The sequence below is a fragment of the Protopterus annectens genome, chromosome 4.part0, assembly GCF_019279795.1.
Source record: "Protopterus annectens isolate FY-2018-M chromosome 4.part0, PAN1.0, whole genome shotgun sequence".
NCBI classification, from domain to species: Eukaryota; Metazoa; Chordata; order Ceratodontiformes; family Protopteridae; genus Protopterus; species Protopterus annectens.
In genome coordinates, this window is record NC_056733.1 from 1770287144 (window position 1) to 1770303235 (window position 16092).

The 16092-nt window shown below is 39.8% G+C and overlaps 1 protein-coding gene across 1 annotated transcript in view; it reads left to right on the forward strand.

Moving 5' to 3' along the window:
• FAXDC2 (fatty acid hydroxylase domain containing 2) overlaps positions 1-16092 on the forward strand; it is a 995570-nt gene that overhangs the window by 303531 nt on the left and 675947 nt on the right. The window contains exon 3 of the mRNA XM_044069480.1: positions 9782-9876. Within this exon, the coding sequence (XP_043925415.1) occupies positions 9782-9876 (95 nt within the window). The remainder of the gene's footprint in view (positions 1-9781; positions 9877-16092) is intronic.

Sequence of the window (16092 nt, forward strand, 5' to 3'; positions counted from 1 at the left end):
ATTGTGCCAGATGTAAATGGAATGTTAATCTATGTGGTGGGACTGAGATGCTAGATTTACCAAAGGAAACTATGCTGAATTTCTTAGTTTGGATGTAAGCCCATGATTAACATACCAGACATTTGGCCCAGCCCTTGCTGGAAAATCTGAGTATCGGAATGGAATTTGATAACACCTGGATGTTCATCGTGGTACACTGCTGCAGTCATTACACTTGGGTTATCCTGCCGTCAGGCGGTTCCCCAGTCGGCCTGAATTCCAAAGTCTTGGTCCGGCATCGGTTGCTGTCGCCTCTTCCCTGACGTCAGTGCGGCAGGGGTATATAAGATGCAACCGACGCCATTTTCTTTATTTTATTTATTTTTATTTTTTATTTTACATTTGTTGACCGGGCTAGTCTAGCTGGATACATGTCCGTTTTCAGTAGAGGCCCGGGGAGATAAGCTCCACTTATAAACTTTACTGATGCTAAGTATAAAAACAGTTAAGAAATAAATTCTAATATAAAAAGTAATAAACAAGTGGTATAAAAAAGAAAGAAGTAATGGAGATAAGCTCCACTTAGAAATTATACTGATGCTAAGTTTAAAAACTGTTAAGAACTAAAATTCTAATATAAAAAATAATAATAATTAAGTGGTATAAAAAGTAAGGGAGTAAAGAAGTCATAGTAGAACAAGATAGCAGGAAGTATCTCTTAGACATTTCATAGAGAGGGAAATGGAAATAACTGAAAAGAAAGTGAATTAAATATTGGGGTGAGTAGGTCAGATGAACATAAAAATAATGTTAGTCAGGGTTGGTACAGGGGCACAGCCATTGTGTTTTGAGGTAAAGCTTGAGTTTCTTTTTAAAGAGAGATTTAGAGGGAATAGTTGAGAGTTCAGACGGAAGCAGGTTCCAATGTTTTCCAACAGTGTTAGAGAAAAGAGAGTCTCCGCCTTGTTGTTTGATTTGACCGTGTCTATAAGAAGTTTGTGTGGATCTAAGGGACTTTAGGTTGTGGTAACGTGAATCAGGCTTGATAGTATAGGGTTTTATCAGGTTGATAAAGAATTTGATGGGCTATGGTAAGCTGGTTAGTTTTTAGTTGCTGTTGGTATTCAAGCCAGCCTAGTTGTTTTAGATTATTACAGTGGTGGGTTCTGTAAGGGTTTCCGGTGGCAAATCTGGCTATGTTGTGGTAGGAGTTTTCTAGTTTTGACAGGTTTGTTGTGGATAATTTAGTAAAAATTGGGGAGGCATAGAGAAGGGGTGAGATAAGGTGGGTGAGGGCTATGGTTGTTCTAGATTCTGGAGTTAGGAAAGGTTTGATTCTGTAGAGAGCCTATTTTTTGTTAATGCTTTTAGTGTGTTGTTAATATGGGCATTGAAGTTAAGGTTGTTGTCTATGGTAATGCCTAGTAGTTTGGTAGTTGACTCTTGAGATATAGGTGTGCCATTTGCTGATGTTATGGTGAAATCAATGAGGGGAGATTTGCTAGATGGTGTAAAAAGGAGCAACTTTGTTTTTTTTGGGTTGAGTAGTAGACAGTGTTGGGAAAACCAGTCTTCTACAGAGTTAAATATGTGTTGTGTGAGGGAGTGAAGGTGTGATACAGTTGTGGCGGAGCAGACAAGTGTTGAATCGTCATGACTGTATGCATGTGGCTTGGGGAGCCACATGGTGTAGGTCATTGATAAATAAGGAAAATAGCAGGGGACCTAGTATAGACCCTTGTGGGACTCCAATGCTGACAGGCAGTTGGGAGGATAGAGTGGAGTTCCAGAGTACTGCTTGATGTCTGTTTTGTAAGTAGGACTTAAACCAGTTAAGAGATTGGGTATCAAGTGAAGTGGAATGAAGAATGTGAATGAGTATTTGGTGGTTGACCATGTCAAAGGCTTTGGATAGATCTAAGAAAATTGCTGAGGAGAGGGTGTTATTGTTGCGATTTTTGTTGATTGTATCTGTAAAGGAGAGGGCAGTGGTTGTACTGTGGGATGGTCTGAAACCGTGCTGGGTGTTAGAGAGTAGGTTATTCTGGAGAAGGTGGTGAAGCAGTTGCTTGTGTATACACCTTTCCATGATCTTAGATAAGGGTGAAAGAAGGGCTATGGGGCGGTAGTTCGATATTTCAGTAGAATTTCCCCCCCTTATGGAGTGGGATAATGTGGGAGATTTTCCAGAGTTTAGGGACATATCCTTCAGTGATGGTTCTGTTGATCAGAATAGAGATAGGCAAGGCTATTGCTTTGGCTGCTAATTGCAAGTATTCTGCGGGTAATAGGTCGGCAGAGGAGTACATGGTTTCAGTTTTTTTAGAAGGGAGAGAATATAAGTAGTTGAGACTGGTTGGAAGTGAAAAGTAGGGGGTGGGTTTGTTTTGCTCGTTGACATGTTTGCATTTTTGATGGGAAGTTGACTTGCTAAGGTTTGTATAGTTTCTGTAAAGAATGAATTAAAGGAGTTTGCTGTTTGTTTGGGGTTATTTATGTCAGAGCCTTGTGGGTTGGGTGTGACAGGTTTACATGGCTGTAGTAATTGATTAATGGTTGCCCAGAATTTTTTTGTGTTTTTTTGGGGAGAATGTTGTGGTTTCAGGTAAAAGTTTTTTTTATCATTCATTATTAGTTTTTTGGTCTCATTTCTTAGTTGCTTAAAGGTTTGGAAGTCCGTGGTGTTTTTAGTTAAGCGAGATTTGTTCCAGGCTTTATTCCTGAGAGTAATTTTTTGTTTGGTTTCTTTTGATAGCCAGGGGGCAGATTTAGTCTTGATTCTGATGGAGCGTGAGGGGGCATGATAGTTGAGGATAGTTAGAAACTTAGCATTAAAGACATCAACAGCTTCATCTAGTTGAAGATGTTTTAAGGGTGTCCAGTTGCATGCTTCTAGTTCTTTCTGGAATAAATCCACGTTGAATGTTTTTTTGGATCTGATAGTTTTGGTTATTATTTGGGTAGGAGGGCTGGTTTTAAGCCTTATGATGTAGGTTAGTAAGTGGTCACTTATGTCATCAGGGAGTGTTCCTGTTGTGTAGGTATGGGGTTGGTAGTTGGTGAGTATCCAGTCTATCGTACTTTCTTTTTTGTTAGATTTATTTATTCGAGTGGGGGAGGTGATGGTTTGAGAGAATCCATAAAGGTTGATATGGCTAGTAGGTTGTTTGTTGTTACAAGATTCCCAGTCGATGTTTACATCGCCTAAGATGATTATCTCTTGGGGTAAGTTTAGTGATAGCCAACATAGGATCTTTTCGATGGTGGAAATGTTATTACCTGGGGGTAGATAGATGCAGATAATATAGATTGATTTGACTGGGTTTAGTTCTAGTTTGGTAATAAGAATTTCAGCGTTTGAGTCTTGGGGAGGTTTTTGGTGGTATGTGGTTATTTGAAGGTTAGTTTTAAATAATATGGCAATACCTCCGCCTTTTTTTGAGAGTCTGTCGAGTCGTAAGATGCTATAGCCAGGTGGAATGATTTCAATGTTTTTTGTTGAGGGTTTTAACCAGGTTTCTGTTAGGCAAATAATATCAAAGGAGTACAGCTGTAGGAGAGCATGTAGTTGAGTTGTTTTATTATTAATGCTACGTATGTTAAGGTGGGCTTCAGTCTTTCTTGCCGCGCGGTGCCCGAAGCAAAAGCAGTTCGCAAGTGCCGGTCTGCCGACTCCTGAGATTTTCATTCCGAATCCAGAACTGAAGTCTTCTACAAAGCTAAGTACCCCGTTGGGGAAACTTTTTCTTGCCTCAGACTGATGTCAGTAAAAGTTAATAACTGTATTTCTTGTGGGAAGCAAATACCTCATAAGGATTTCCATTCCTATTGTATCCCATGCCTAGGCCCAGACCACGACGTCACTGGTTATCGGTTTTGTGCTAGGTTTAACAAGCGCACTATTAAACGTCGGCTTGATTTTGCCCGACATTATTTTGGCAGAAAATTTAATTACACCATGCCGTCAGAACTTCCGATGACCGGAATACATAAAAAGTGCAAAGACAAGGACAGGAATCCGAGGCCCAAACCTGACGACGAAGCCTCTTCTAGGCCAGTCGCCAGTTCTCCGGTTTTCAGCGAGGCACCTTTGCAGCCCCTGACAACCGCTTCTACAGAACCACAGGCTGCCTCCGACTCCCACATGGAGATGGCTGAGCCTTCGGACGCACAAGTTTTTCAGCCTACCGAGGCTAACCCTTCAGAGGGATCCGGAGTAGCTGAGCAACCCGAAGCTTCAGAGGGGGTTTTCAGGCCGACTCAGTTAACCATTAAACCCCCTGCCAAGTCTAAGCCTACTTTAAAAAACAAATACAGCATTCTCCAGGACAGGCCTCCATGCCTAAGAAACAAATGCTCAAAATGTCCGAAGACCTAATCACTCTGATCAGGGGGTCCCATCCCCCTCCTGATAAAAGGCCCAGACAGGATGCAGACTAACTCATCCGACCAGGTGTCCATTTCTTCAAATTCATCCTCAGACCTAGGATATTCTTTACCCCCTTATGAGGACTCTGATGTTGAGGAATCAATTCCATCAGCCTCCCTGCCTGAGGACTACTCCTTTGGGGAAACCTTACATACCATGAGGGAGCATTTCCATTGGGAAGGCCAAGATTACTCAGAATCCAAGAAAAGGCTCAGAGACTTCCTTTTATTACCTCAACACAGACCCCTTGCTATTCCGCCAGTGTTAGACATTGTGGATGATGTGTATACTGAATCCAGCCTAAATCCTGACTCCTTACCTCCAGCCCCAGTTAAACTTGACAGATACTATAGAGTCCCTGACTCACACAAATTTCTGTATCCTGTTGCTGACCCTGAAACTATTTCTCAGGGACCCAAAGGGATTAAGGCCTCATCAGCAAAAAATCCAGTCCCCTCTGACAGAGATTCCAGAGCATTAGACAGATGGGTGAAGAAAGTATATATGTCTGCAACCTTAGCAATGAGAGCCTTAAATTGCCAGTTTTACATGCTAAAATATCAGCAATTTTTGATGTCTCAGTTAAAACAAAAAATGCTTCCAGATTCAGATCCTCCTAATTTTAAAGAAATGCAGGATTTATTGCATGCAGCTGAACAAGTGGGAAAGCATACTTTGCAATGTGGTTTTGATTCTTTAGAGGCCTCCTGTAGAGCAGCAGTTACAGGCTCTGTCATTAGAAGGCATGTTTGGTTAAAAGAACATACGTTACCAGATCATGTCAAAGTAAAATTATTGGATGCACCTTTACAGCAGGATGTGTTATTTGGAGTTAAGGCAGAAGAGGTATTAAAGAAAATGGAGGATAAGGCAAAATCTACGCAAACGGTAAAGGATTTCTTACAGGTTCAGCCACCAAGATTTAGCAGAAATTGGACAACAAAGAATTGGTTCTTTCCGGCTACAGGCAGACCTCAAAGGGGCAGATACAGACATCCGAGAGGTAGAGGTCAATCACAAGGTCCTTACAGGCCTCGACAATGGGGTGCACCAGGCCAGAAAGAAGGGGAAGACAGGCCCCAACCATATAAAAAGCAGCCTCAATGATTCCCATTACAGCTGCCAAACAACTCTCTCTTGGCAGCTCCCTTGGAAGGTAAACTAACACTTTTCTATCACAATTGGCATTGGATCACCAAAGACAAATGGGTTTTCAACATTGTATCTCAAGGTTACAGGTTCCACTTTCACACCCTGCCAAGGTTAAAAGGAATGCCAAATCTGCCACCAAATCAATGGGCAGAGGCTCAAAAACAAATTACAGCACTCATGGAAATGAGAGCTATTCAAGAGGTACCACCACAAGAGCAAGGACAAGGATTTTATTCAAGACTCTTTCGGTTTCCCAGAAAGGACAAAGCCTGGAGGCCCATTCTGGATCTTTCTTCTCTAAACACTTACCTGGATGTTCCGAAATTCAAAATGTTGACACTACAGCAGCTTCTTCCCATGCTGGGCAAGAAAGCTTGGCTCGTGACTTTGGACCTCAAGGAGGCATACCTGCATGTCCCTATCAGAGAAAACTGTAGAAGATACCTCAGGTTCTTAGCTGGTCCAATTCACTATCAATTCTCTGCACTGCCCTTTGGCTTATCTACTGTGCCCAGGGTCTTCACAAAGTGCCTGGCACCAGTAATTGCATTTTGCAGACAGAAAGGAATTCAAATTTATCCACACCTAGACGACTGCCTGATTCAAGCAGAGAGCATGGACATTCTTCTAGAGCATCTGGCTTTTGTAAAACAGTTATTAAGTTGCATGGGGTACACAGTAAATGAAAAGAAATCAAAACTAGTGCCCTCACAAGAGATAATATTCCTGGGTGCCAACTTGAACACAATGGCCCAGATGGCTTATCTCACGCCAGACAAGCAAGGAGAACTGACTCAATACTTTCAATTGATGGCAACAAAAACCCAAATCCCTGCAAGAAAAATTCTGCAGGCCTTGGGTTACATGGCATCTTGCATACTACTAATTCCATATGCCAGACTGCATATGAGGAAACTACAATGGTACCTAGAGTGTGTATGGTCTCAACACTGTCAAAGTTTGGAAACAGTTATACCACTAATTCCTTGCCTTCAACAGGAGTTTCGATGGTGGGCTCAAGCTTGTCACTTCAACAAGGGACAGCCTTTTACTCAACCCACAGCCAGGCAAACACTGACAACAGATGCATCAGATTCCGCCTGGGGAGCACGCATGGCAGGAAAATGTATTCAGGGCAAGTGGCCCGCAGAACAAAGGCATCTTCACATCAATCAAAAAGAGATGTTAGCTGTACAGAATGCTCTTATAGCTTTCAAGGACCTGCTGCATCCAAGACAACTATTACTAAAAACAGACAACACCACAGTTATGTGGTACATAAACAGGCAATGGGGCACTCACTCCTACCCCCTCTGCAGACAAGCCATGACCTTGTGGAACACAACTCTAAACTATCAAGTTCATCTGCAAGCACAATTCCTGCCAGGGGAGAAAAACACACTGGCAGACGATTTAAGCAGAAACATCATGGATCCCCACGAATGGGAATTGAATCCACCGATATTCAGAATGATAACACAGAAATGGTTGAGCCTGGACATAGATCTGTGTGCATCCCCAATGAACTGCCAGATACAGAAATTCTGCAGAAGAAGTTACCATCCACAAGCATGGAAAGTGGATGCCCTCTCATTCAGCTGGAAAAACCTACAAGTATACACATTCCCACCACTACCTGTCCTGCCAAAGGTACTCATAAAAGCCAGGCAAGAAGAGCCAATGATGATCCTGATTGCTCCAGACTGGCCATGCCAGCACTGGTACCCAATCTTAAAGAATTTAGCACAAGAACCACCCTGGATATTGCCTCAAATCCCACATCTGCTGACTCAGCACAACAATCAAATACTTCACAGTCAGCTAAAGACCTTAAACCTAGCTGCATGGAAAATGCCTTAGTCAAGCAAGAAATGCCTCTTTCTAAAGCTGTTATGGACGTCATTCTGGAGGCCAAAAGGCCTAGTACCAGGAAAGCCTATTCGGATAAATGGAAGAGATTCTGTGCCTGGATCCAGGCTCACAACCTTGACCCTCTTGTCCCAAACATTCCTCAGATTCTACAATATTTAACTGAGATGCTGGACAAAGGCCTCTCTTTTTCATCCATCAAGATCCACGCCTCTGCCATCTCTGCTCATTACAACATGGATCCTCCAATTTTCTCTAATCCATTGCTAAAACAGTACCTCAAAGGGGCTAAAAACATAAGACCGCCCCGTAGAGCACCTACTCCAACTTGGGACCTCAACTTTGTTTTGGAAAAATTAACTTTTCCTCCCTTTGAGCTAGCTAACACAGCAGAATTAAAATATATTTCTTGGAAAACTGCTCTGCTCCTTGCAATAACATCAGCTCGAAGAGTTTCAGAATTACAGGCACTAATGGTAGTGGAACCTTTCCTCATTTTCCACCAGGACAGGGTGTCCTTAAGAACTAACCCTACATTTATGCCAAAGGTGGTTTCAAGTGTGGCTCTAAACCAAACTATTCACTTGCCAACTTTTTATCCAAAACCACAGAATAAAGGGGAGAGATTACTGCATTCTTTGGACATTCACAGACAGTTACGCTTCTACTTGGACAGAACCAAAGCTTTCAGAAAATCTGAGCAATTACTAGTAGCATACGCTGCAGGAGCACAGAGAAAGCCATTTCAAAACAGACTATTTCAAAATAGATAGGACATTGCATACATTTCTGCTACACACACCATGGGAAACCTATACCTAGCAGCATTAGATCTCACTCCACCAGGGCAACAGCCACTTCAACTGCCTACCTCAGAGAAGTGCCTACCAAGGACATTTTGGAAGCAGCAACATGGAGTTCTGTGCATACCTTCACCAAGCATTACCATCTGCCTTTATACTCTAAATCCAGAGCTGGCTTCGCCACTGCTGTACTGCAGGGTCTTATAGCCACACCTAATACCTTATAGAACCAGCCACCCTACCTCAGCTTTGGGATTCTACCGAAGTGTAATGACTGCAGCAGTGTACCATGATGAACATAGTACAGTTTTGTACCTGCCATAAATGTAGATGTTTGAGTGTATACACTGCTGCAGTCCAGGTTACCCTCCTTTCTTCCCCTCTTACTTGCTGGTACGTACCTATATCTTCTACCCTTTACTGCCTATGGGGAGTATTTGCTGGTAACTAAAAGTTGTTGTTTGCTTTTCCTATGTATGTTTTATTAGCAATTTGAATTGCCTATCCATTTGGGGGCACCTGACATCTGGGGCAAGAAAAACTGAAGAAAATGGCATTGGCTGCATCTTATATACCCCTGCTGCACTGACGTCAGGGAAGAGGCGACAGCAACCGACACCGGACCAAGACTTTGGAACTCAGGCCGACTGGGGAACCGCCTGACGGCAGGATAACCCAAGTGTAATGACTGCAGCAGTGTATACACTCGAACATCTACATTTATGGTAGGTACAAAACTGTACTTTTGTAATCATCAGCAAACTTGGTTAGCATCTTATGCTGATATCAGCTTTCACATCAGCAAGCTGTATACCAAAGAGGAGGGGGCCCAGGACAGTGCACTGTGGATACCACTGATAATTGTTTCTAAATGGGGCAAATACCCCCAACCTTTAATGGTATGGGTTCCATCAGATAGACAGTTAATTTACCCATTAAACTGTGTGTTGGTTGAGTTGAGAGAGTTTAGTACTCCTGGCATGTGGGATATGTCTGAGGAATAGGCCTTTGGAAAGGTCCAGGTATACAGTGTGCCACTTCCTAACATCAAAAAAAGAAGAGTAAGGTGTTTGATATACTCTTTTTTTTTTCTGTGTGATCTCTGTCTATATGCCACGTAGCAAGACTACAGTCATGTGCCCCCAGCAGTGTCTTACTGCTTAAAAACATATCGGGCCAGGAGAGTGATATTTGGCTGTATTAGTTTTCTTTCTAGTAGCTTTAGTAGCATGTCTGTAGTGCTGCCTTGTTTTAAAATACTGTGATATTAGAGTGAAGTGATGCTGGAAAATATTGCAGCAGCTTGCATGGACAAGAAGTCACCTTTGATTTCTGCCAAAATATCACATTTCAGATTTAACAGTCTCTCATGGAATAGTATCATAGTCGTGTCATAGCTGCTTCTAAGTGTTATCAATGAACTTAGTCTGAAATATGAACAAAATGATGGTAAAAGCAGTTCTCAAACAGCATATAAATTACATATTTATTTTTACATTTTTATGGCCTTAAATATGAAATTTTCTTTGTTCTCTTATATGTTTTACAGGGAAGGAGTCAAGTATGGGATTCACTGAAAAAGGCAGCATTTGTTCTTGGATCTGGACTGTTCGTATTTGCTGCCTTCAGGAACTCTGTCACATGGTGAGATAATTGCAGACACAATCCTAATTTATTAGTGTGTGTGTGTGTGTGTGTGTGTGTGTGTGTGTGTGTGTGTGTGTGTGTGTTGTGAAGTCAGGGGAAACAAGAACAGAAAATGCAGCGTACTGTAGGTCAAGGAAATCAACATTATTGTCATCTTTGTCATCATCGTCCTCGTCAAACAAAAAAACAGCACCAAAGATATTTGAAGAGAAATACAGGCAAAAGCCTCCAGATATGGAAAGTTTCACAATAAAAATAAGAAAACAAAGAGGGGAAGTAGAAAAGAGGATTAGTAATGGAGAAGTTAAAGAAATAGAACTGAAGTTATGGATAGCTTGCAAAGTGAAGGATTTAGAGTAGAAAATCCAACCCAGGTAATGTCACAGCAAGATGGACCAATAAGTCCACAAATTAGGGAGAAACGGGTGAAACAGGAAGCATGTGATCACTTGCCATATGAAGATGCTCTGGGGCCTTCCGTAGGAAACCAGTACAAAAGTTCAGTTAGAGTTGCACAGCAAGGGAAGGAGCAGGAAACAGTGGCAACTCTGATGAAGTTAGTGTTGTGGAGTGATGGGGAAATGAGCTCCCATATGAAAAAGCAATGGATGATGCAGGATGCAGCTGTAGAGAATGTCACAGGAAGGTAGTTTGGAACTTTATGTAGAATGCCCGCAGGAAACAGAAAGCAAAGAATGTGCCCTCAGCTTAGAAGAAAATTATCTAAGGGAAGAGTTGCTTGATTTAATAGAGCTTGCTATACATATTTAAAATTGAAAGAAATGGATTACAGAAAGTAAGACCCAAAATATTAGAAGTCCGATAAAACAGATAAATATAGTAATCAAGACTGTAAACAGGAATTCGTGTGATATAACAGGAGTAATTAGGCTGTACTATTTTGCAGCTAAATTAATAACAAATAAAGTCCTACCAGAAAATACAAAGCAATAAGGGAAGGAAAGAAATAAAATGCCATCAGGAAAGCATTGAATAGAAAGAACTATAAAGCAATTAAGACGAGAAGTGTCACTATTGAGTGTAGAAGAGGGAACAGATCAAAAATAATTAGAAAGATAGATGTGATAAAAGTAATGTGCAGTATCAAAACAGATCAGGGTCTATTGTACACTATTGTAGACGGTTGGGAACAAATTGAAAGAAGTAGACACATTTTGTCGCAAAATCTATAGACACTATGGAACATAACAAAGATGCTGAATGGGCAGAAGTAAAAGAAACAGTAAGATGTTCAAATATACAAGGTATGAAATGGGATGAAGTAATGGTCAGATAAATTGAAACAAAATTAAGGAAAGCTTCTAATTGGACAACCCCAGGCCCAGATGCAGTACCTACATTCTGGCTGAAAGTACTAACATCTTTACATGAAGATTCATCCTTGAGTAAGAACTACTTATGCACATCCTGAACAGACAACAACCCGGTTGACAACAGGAAAAAATGAAAATGTTCCTACTAAGCCCCTTATAAGAAATTAACAATGTTGTAGTTTTGTCAGAGAGAGACATATAGACATATATACATATACACTCAATTAAATATGTATATAAAATAATTTTTCATTGTTAAATATAGGCATTTATATACTTTGGTAATGCACAATATATTTAGGCAGGTCATAACTATATATTGTATTTGTTATGTAATTAGTATTTACTGTAGGATTATATCTTACATTTGATATTGTTCCTTTTATGCACTCCATACATTTGTCATATTTCATATGAAACATTCATCTAGTATGTATTATTAGAGTTGGGGTATGGTTCATATTCCACCGATAGAGAATTTTTATTATATGATTGAATTTTGATGCTGTTTTAGGCATTTTTTAACCATTATTAATACTGATAATAGTTAGAAGGCTGTTTATATGGGTTTTACCAAATCTATGTTCTTATGTCTTTAAAACTTAATGGTAGTTTAATTGGTCAGGTGGTGTTTTAGGCGGGAATTTTAAAGTATTTAAGAGACAAGGTTTGATATATTCAGTGTTCTGATGAAATCTACATTGGGTAGATGAAAGCGCTCAACCTTCGTTTTGTATTTCAATAAAAGAAGTTCTTTGTGACATATTCGTGGATCGTGGTTTGTTCTGGGAACAGTTTTTGGTGCTGTCTTTCTTCTAGTGTTGAGTTCCTTGAACCTTCGTTGTTGGTATATGGCATGGATATATTACGAAAAAATATTTATTAATTTAGAACAAGAATGTGATGTAAAGAAACTTGAGCAGGAAGGAGTTTATAAATATTTGTGAATTGAAGGACTGGCAATAAAACATGAACAAATGCAAAGAAAATTCCATAAGGAATACTTCAGAAGACTAAAACTAATCTTGAAAACAGCCCTGATATGTAGGAATAAAGTCCAAGCTATAAACCAGTTTACTTTTCCTGTTTTAACTTGCAATTTTGGTGTGATTTACTGGACCCATAAGTTACTGGATCAGTATGGATAGAAAAACAAGAACAATGCTTCATGTATGCCATGATTGTATATCCTTCGCTCTGAAGGAGGTGTGGGCCTCATCAAAATTGATTACATGTATAGATCTGCAGTTATGGGACTGGATACATTTCTGCTGACCTCATCAGATCCAAACATAGTAAGTTTTAAAACATGAGGAGATGAATTCTAAGATCTCTGTGCTTAGTTTAGTAGAAGCTTTCAGGTGCCAAGTGGAAATGGAAATCAAACCAGGAGTAGACAAAGGCCAGACAGCAACTGAATGTGCCAGAAAACAAACAAAAAAAGGAATATAAGGAGAAGGATTGGATGAGAAGGAAAAGCGTATGGAAAAGCCATAAATATAGTGGCAGGTACAGAGATCACGTGGAACAACCTCATCTTGATCAGGATTTGATGCAGGAATGGTTAAGGAGAGGTGAGATGTAACCAATGAATGAAAGGTTGATAATGGCATCTCAGACTATATACACGTTGGCCTGTACATGTGAGAGAAATTAACAAATATAAATTCTCTAAAAAAGAATTGGAAGCAGTTGCACACCTTGTTGCTGGGAGTGATACACTCATGGCAGAGGGCCTGTTCACTGAAAGGCACAATACTTTGGCAAGAATATTGCATTGTGGATTGTTCAAACACTACAATTTAGAAGCAGCTGAGAAGCACTGCAAACAGTAACCACAAAGCAATATAGAGAATGAAGCAGAGTGCATCACATGGGATCATCCATTACCAACAATTCAAAATGTATTTGTGAGAAAGCTAGATATAATAGTGCATGAAAAAAAACAAAATAGCCTTGATTATTGAAATTGCTATACGTAGAGAGTACACAGACGCAAAGTCATAAAATATCAGGATTTGCATGCAGAAACAAGAGTAATGTGGAAGAAAGATACCCAAACAGTTCCAATAGTAGTGGGAGCAATGGGTCTAATAAAGAATCTACAGTCGTATTTAGATATGCTACCAACACATATAACTCCATATGAATTGCAGGAGGAGTCTGTTCTGGGCACATTGCAGGTGCTGCAAAGAGCAGTTTTGGCTAACATCAAAGATTAAAACAATACTAATTTCATGAACTTTAATTATACCCTGGCATAGTAATGGGGTCCATCCCCATCATGTTATTATAAACCCAAAAGATTTGGAAAAATTAAACCACGAAAGTTCATAGTGTCAGGGTTTGGTTTTAATTTTGAGAGGTGAAATGAATGCTTAGATATTAGAAAAGGTGGTATATTGATAGAACTGGATATTGAATTGTCAGTGTTGATGACTTGCACAATTGTCCTGCAACATTTTCAAGCTTCATTTTATTGTCTCGGGAATATCTGAAACTCTGATTAATCCCACAGCCACGCTGAGTCCTGAACCATATTTAGATCTAGATTTCCCTTCCTAGACTGATACCAGTATTGGTGTGGTCCTCCTTGGCTGCTGACAAGTCATGAAGATATCGCAACAGTCATGCTTTAATATCCAGTGTTTTTTATCTTAATTTTCCTTCTAGCCAGATATGCAGCCTAGTCAAAGATATAATCACATTTCTCCCTTTCCTTGAACCACTGTTGCCTGTTTCCAGGTGGTTTGTGATCATTTATCATCCCCTCTTTTTCAGAAGACTGTGCTCCTAAGGGGTGGTACTCACCATTTGTGATACAATGGTCACCAACAAGTTAGATAAGCCTATTCCTGAGGTGGACTTCACACATTGCAGGTAATGATACTGTAATGTTGATGATTTCAGGCTTTGAACTATTAAAAAACACAGTGAACTTCATTGCATGTTCTATGTTGGCATCAACCAGTATATGTTAAGGGCTGCATAGAAGCAGTCACCAGAATATGACAGAAAACTTGAGTCAGCCGACAACATAGTTTTACAAGTAGTAAATACATTGGACAGATTTAATAAAGAGATGAATACTTGAAAGTCTCATTAAAATATGAACTTGAGGAGAAGTTGCAACAGAAAGACGTATTAGAATCTAGAATTCAGCTTGATATCACAGGAGGATTGGTATCTGAATACATTTCAAGCAGTTACAGTAGACTTAAGAGCAAATCTGCATGTATGTGAATAGACCTTGTAGTGAAAAAAGTGCAGTACTACAAGCTGTATATATGTCTGAATGAATGGACAGAGGACATCTGCTAGAGTCCACAGCAGAGTACCCAAAATGCCTGTGAGGAAACACCTGGATTCACAGAATCACAACAAAGCTTTGAGTAGCACATGAAAAAACTTCAAGGACTATCATTGTTTGCAAGGCATAGTTTTTTTAGATACAAGATGGTGTTAGTAGCTGAGAAAAACTGATGTTACAAGATACTTATTTTTCCTGACTTCTCTTATGCTATCTGAGCTGTAAAATGTACAGTGCCATTTATGCTTAGCTTTTGCTTAGTACCAACCAGTTTGTGACACACTAACTTGTAGATATGCTTGAGATGTTTCTGTTTTCCTCTAGGATATAGATGAGTAAACAACATATTTTACACTAGGAGTCTGGCCTGAGCAGAAATATTGCTTTGTCTTGACTACTGTCTAAAATAAGACCAGTTTCCTTTCACTGCTATTTTGTACAGCAGCTGTACCTTCCTGGACTGCACTATTTGGATTAACTGAGCAAAATGCTTACTTTGATCTTAAATGGCATGAGTTAACTTTGTCTGTCAGTTTTGCAAAGATGCAGCTAAAGTTGAGAAAGATTTAAAGATAGATTCTTCCTTGAAGTGGCATGGACTCTGCCTTGAAATTGCAAATGTCTTACCCAACTTAGGTATCCTTCATCTTGTCGCTGTGAATAATATTGAGTGACAAAAACCACTAAACTCATTACATCACACTGCCTGTTGCTGAATGCCCATCATGTCAAGTAGCACTGCATCATATGCCAAACTCATCCACAGTGCAGTTAATATTGCTTCATAACTGTCAGCAAGGTGGTACAGACACTCCAGGACTGTTTTTAATTGTTGTCAAGGTGCATGTATAACAATGGTGAAGAATTTGTAATACAGTTTACTGCCATTCACTGTGTCAGATGTTTAAAGCTTGATATTGTGAGTTTGGTAACTTGGAACACAGTATGACCTTTAGCAATGAGTCCTTATATATTTTCCTGCTTTTACTATAGATTTAGCTTGATAGAGACATTTCAAGAATGAAAGAAAGTTTTAGACCAAATTCAGCTTTAGATACATGTATTTTGACAAAAAGGCATTGTTACAAAATAAAAGATCTGTAACAAACCTTGTACCCTTTTGAACGTGTAGGTTTTTATTTGTAGATATTTGGGGGTTTGCGTAAAGATTGAGGTGTTTTACCTCACAGATACAAGGTATAGGGCTTGATTCTCACCTTGGGAAGCATAGCTAGGCTTGAAAAGCTCCCCCTGGGTTGTTAGCCTAGTAATCACTTATGAACCTGTTTGTTGTACCTTGCTACTCAATTCCTGGCAGTCCCATCCATTCTTATACTGATTGGCTTCATTGACTTTGCTTTTTTTCCTATATTGTTTCTTGTATCCATCCCATACAGTTTTCTATGAGGCTGCTGCAGTAATCGTGGAAATTAATTTATGGTTATTTAAAAAATGAATTTTCATCTTCATCAGCTGAGAATTACCGCTGTCATAATTTGCACTCATTACATCTGTTAACACACTTTTTATTTTGTATGTATATATGTGTGTGTGTGTGTGTGTGTGTGT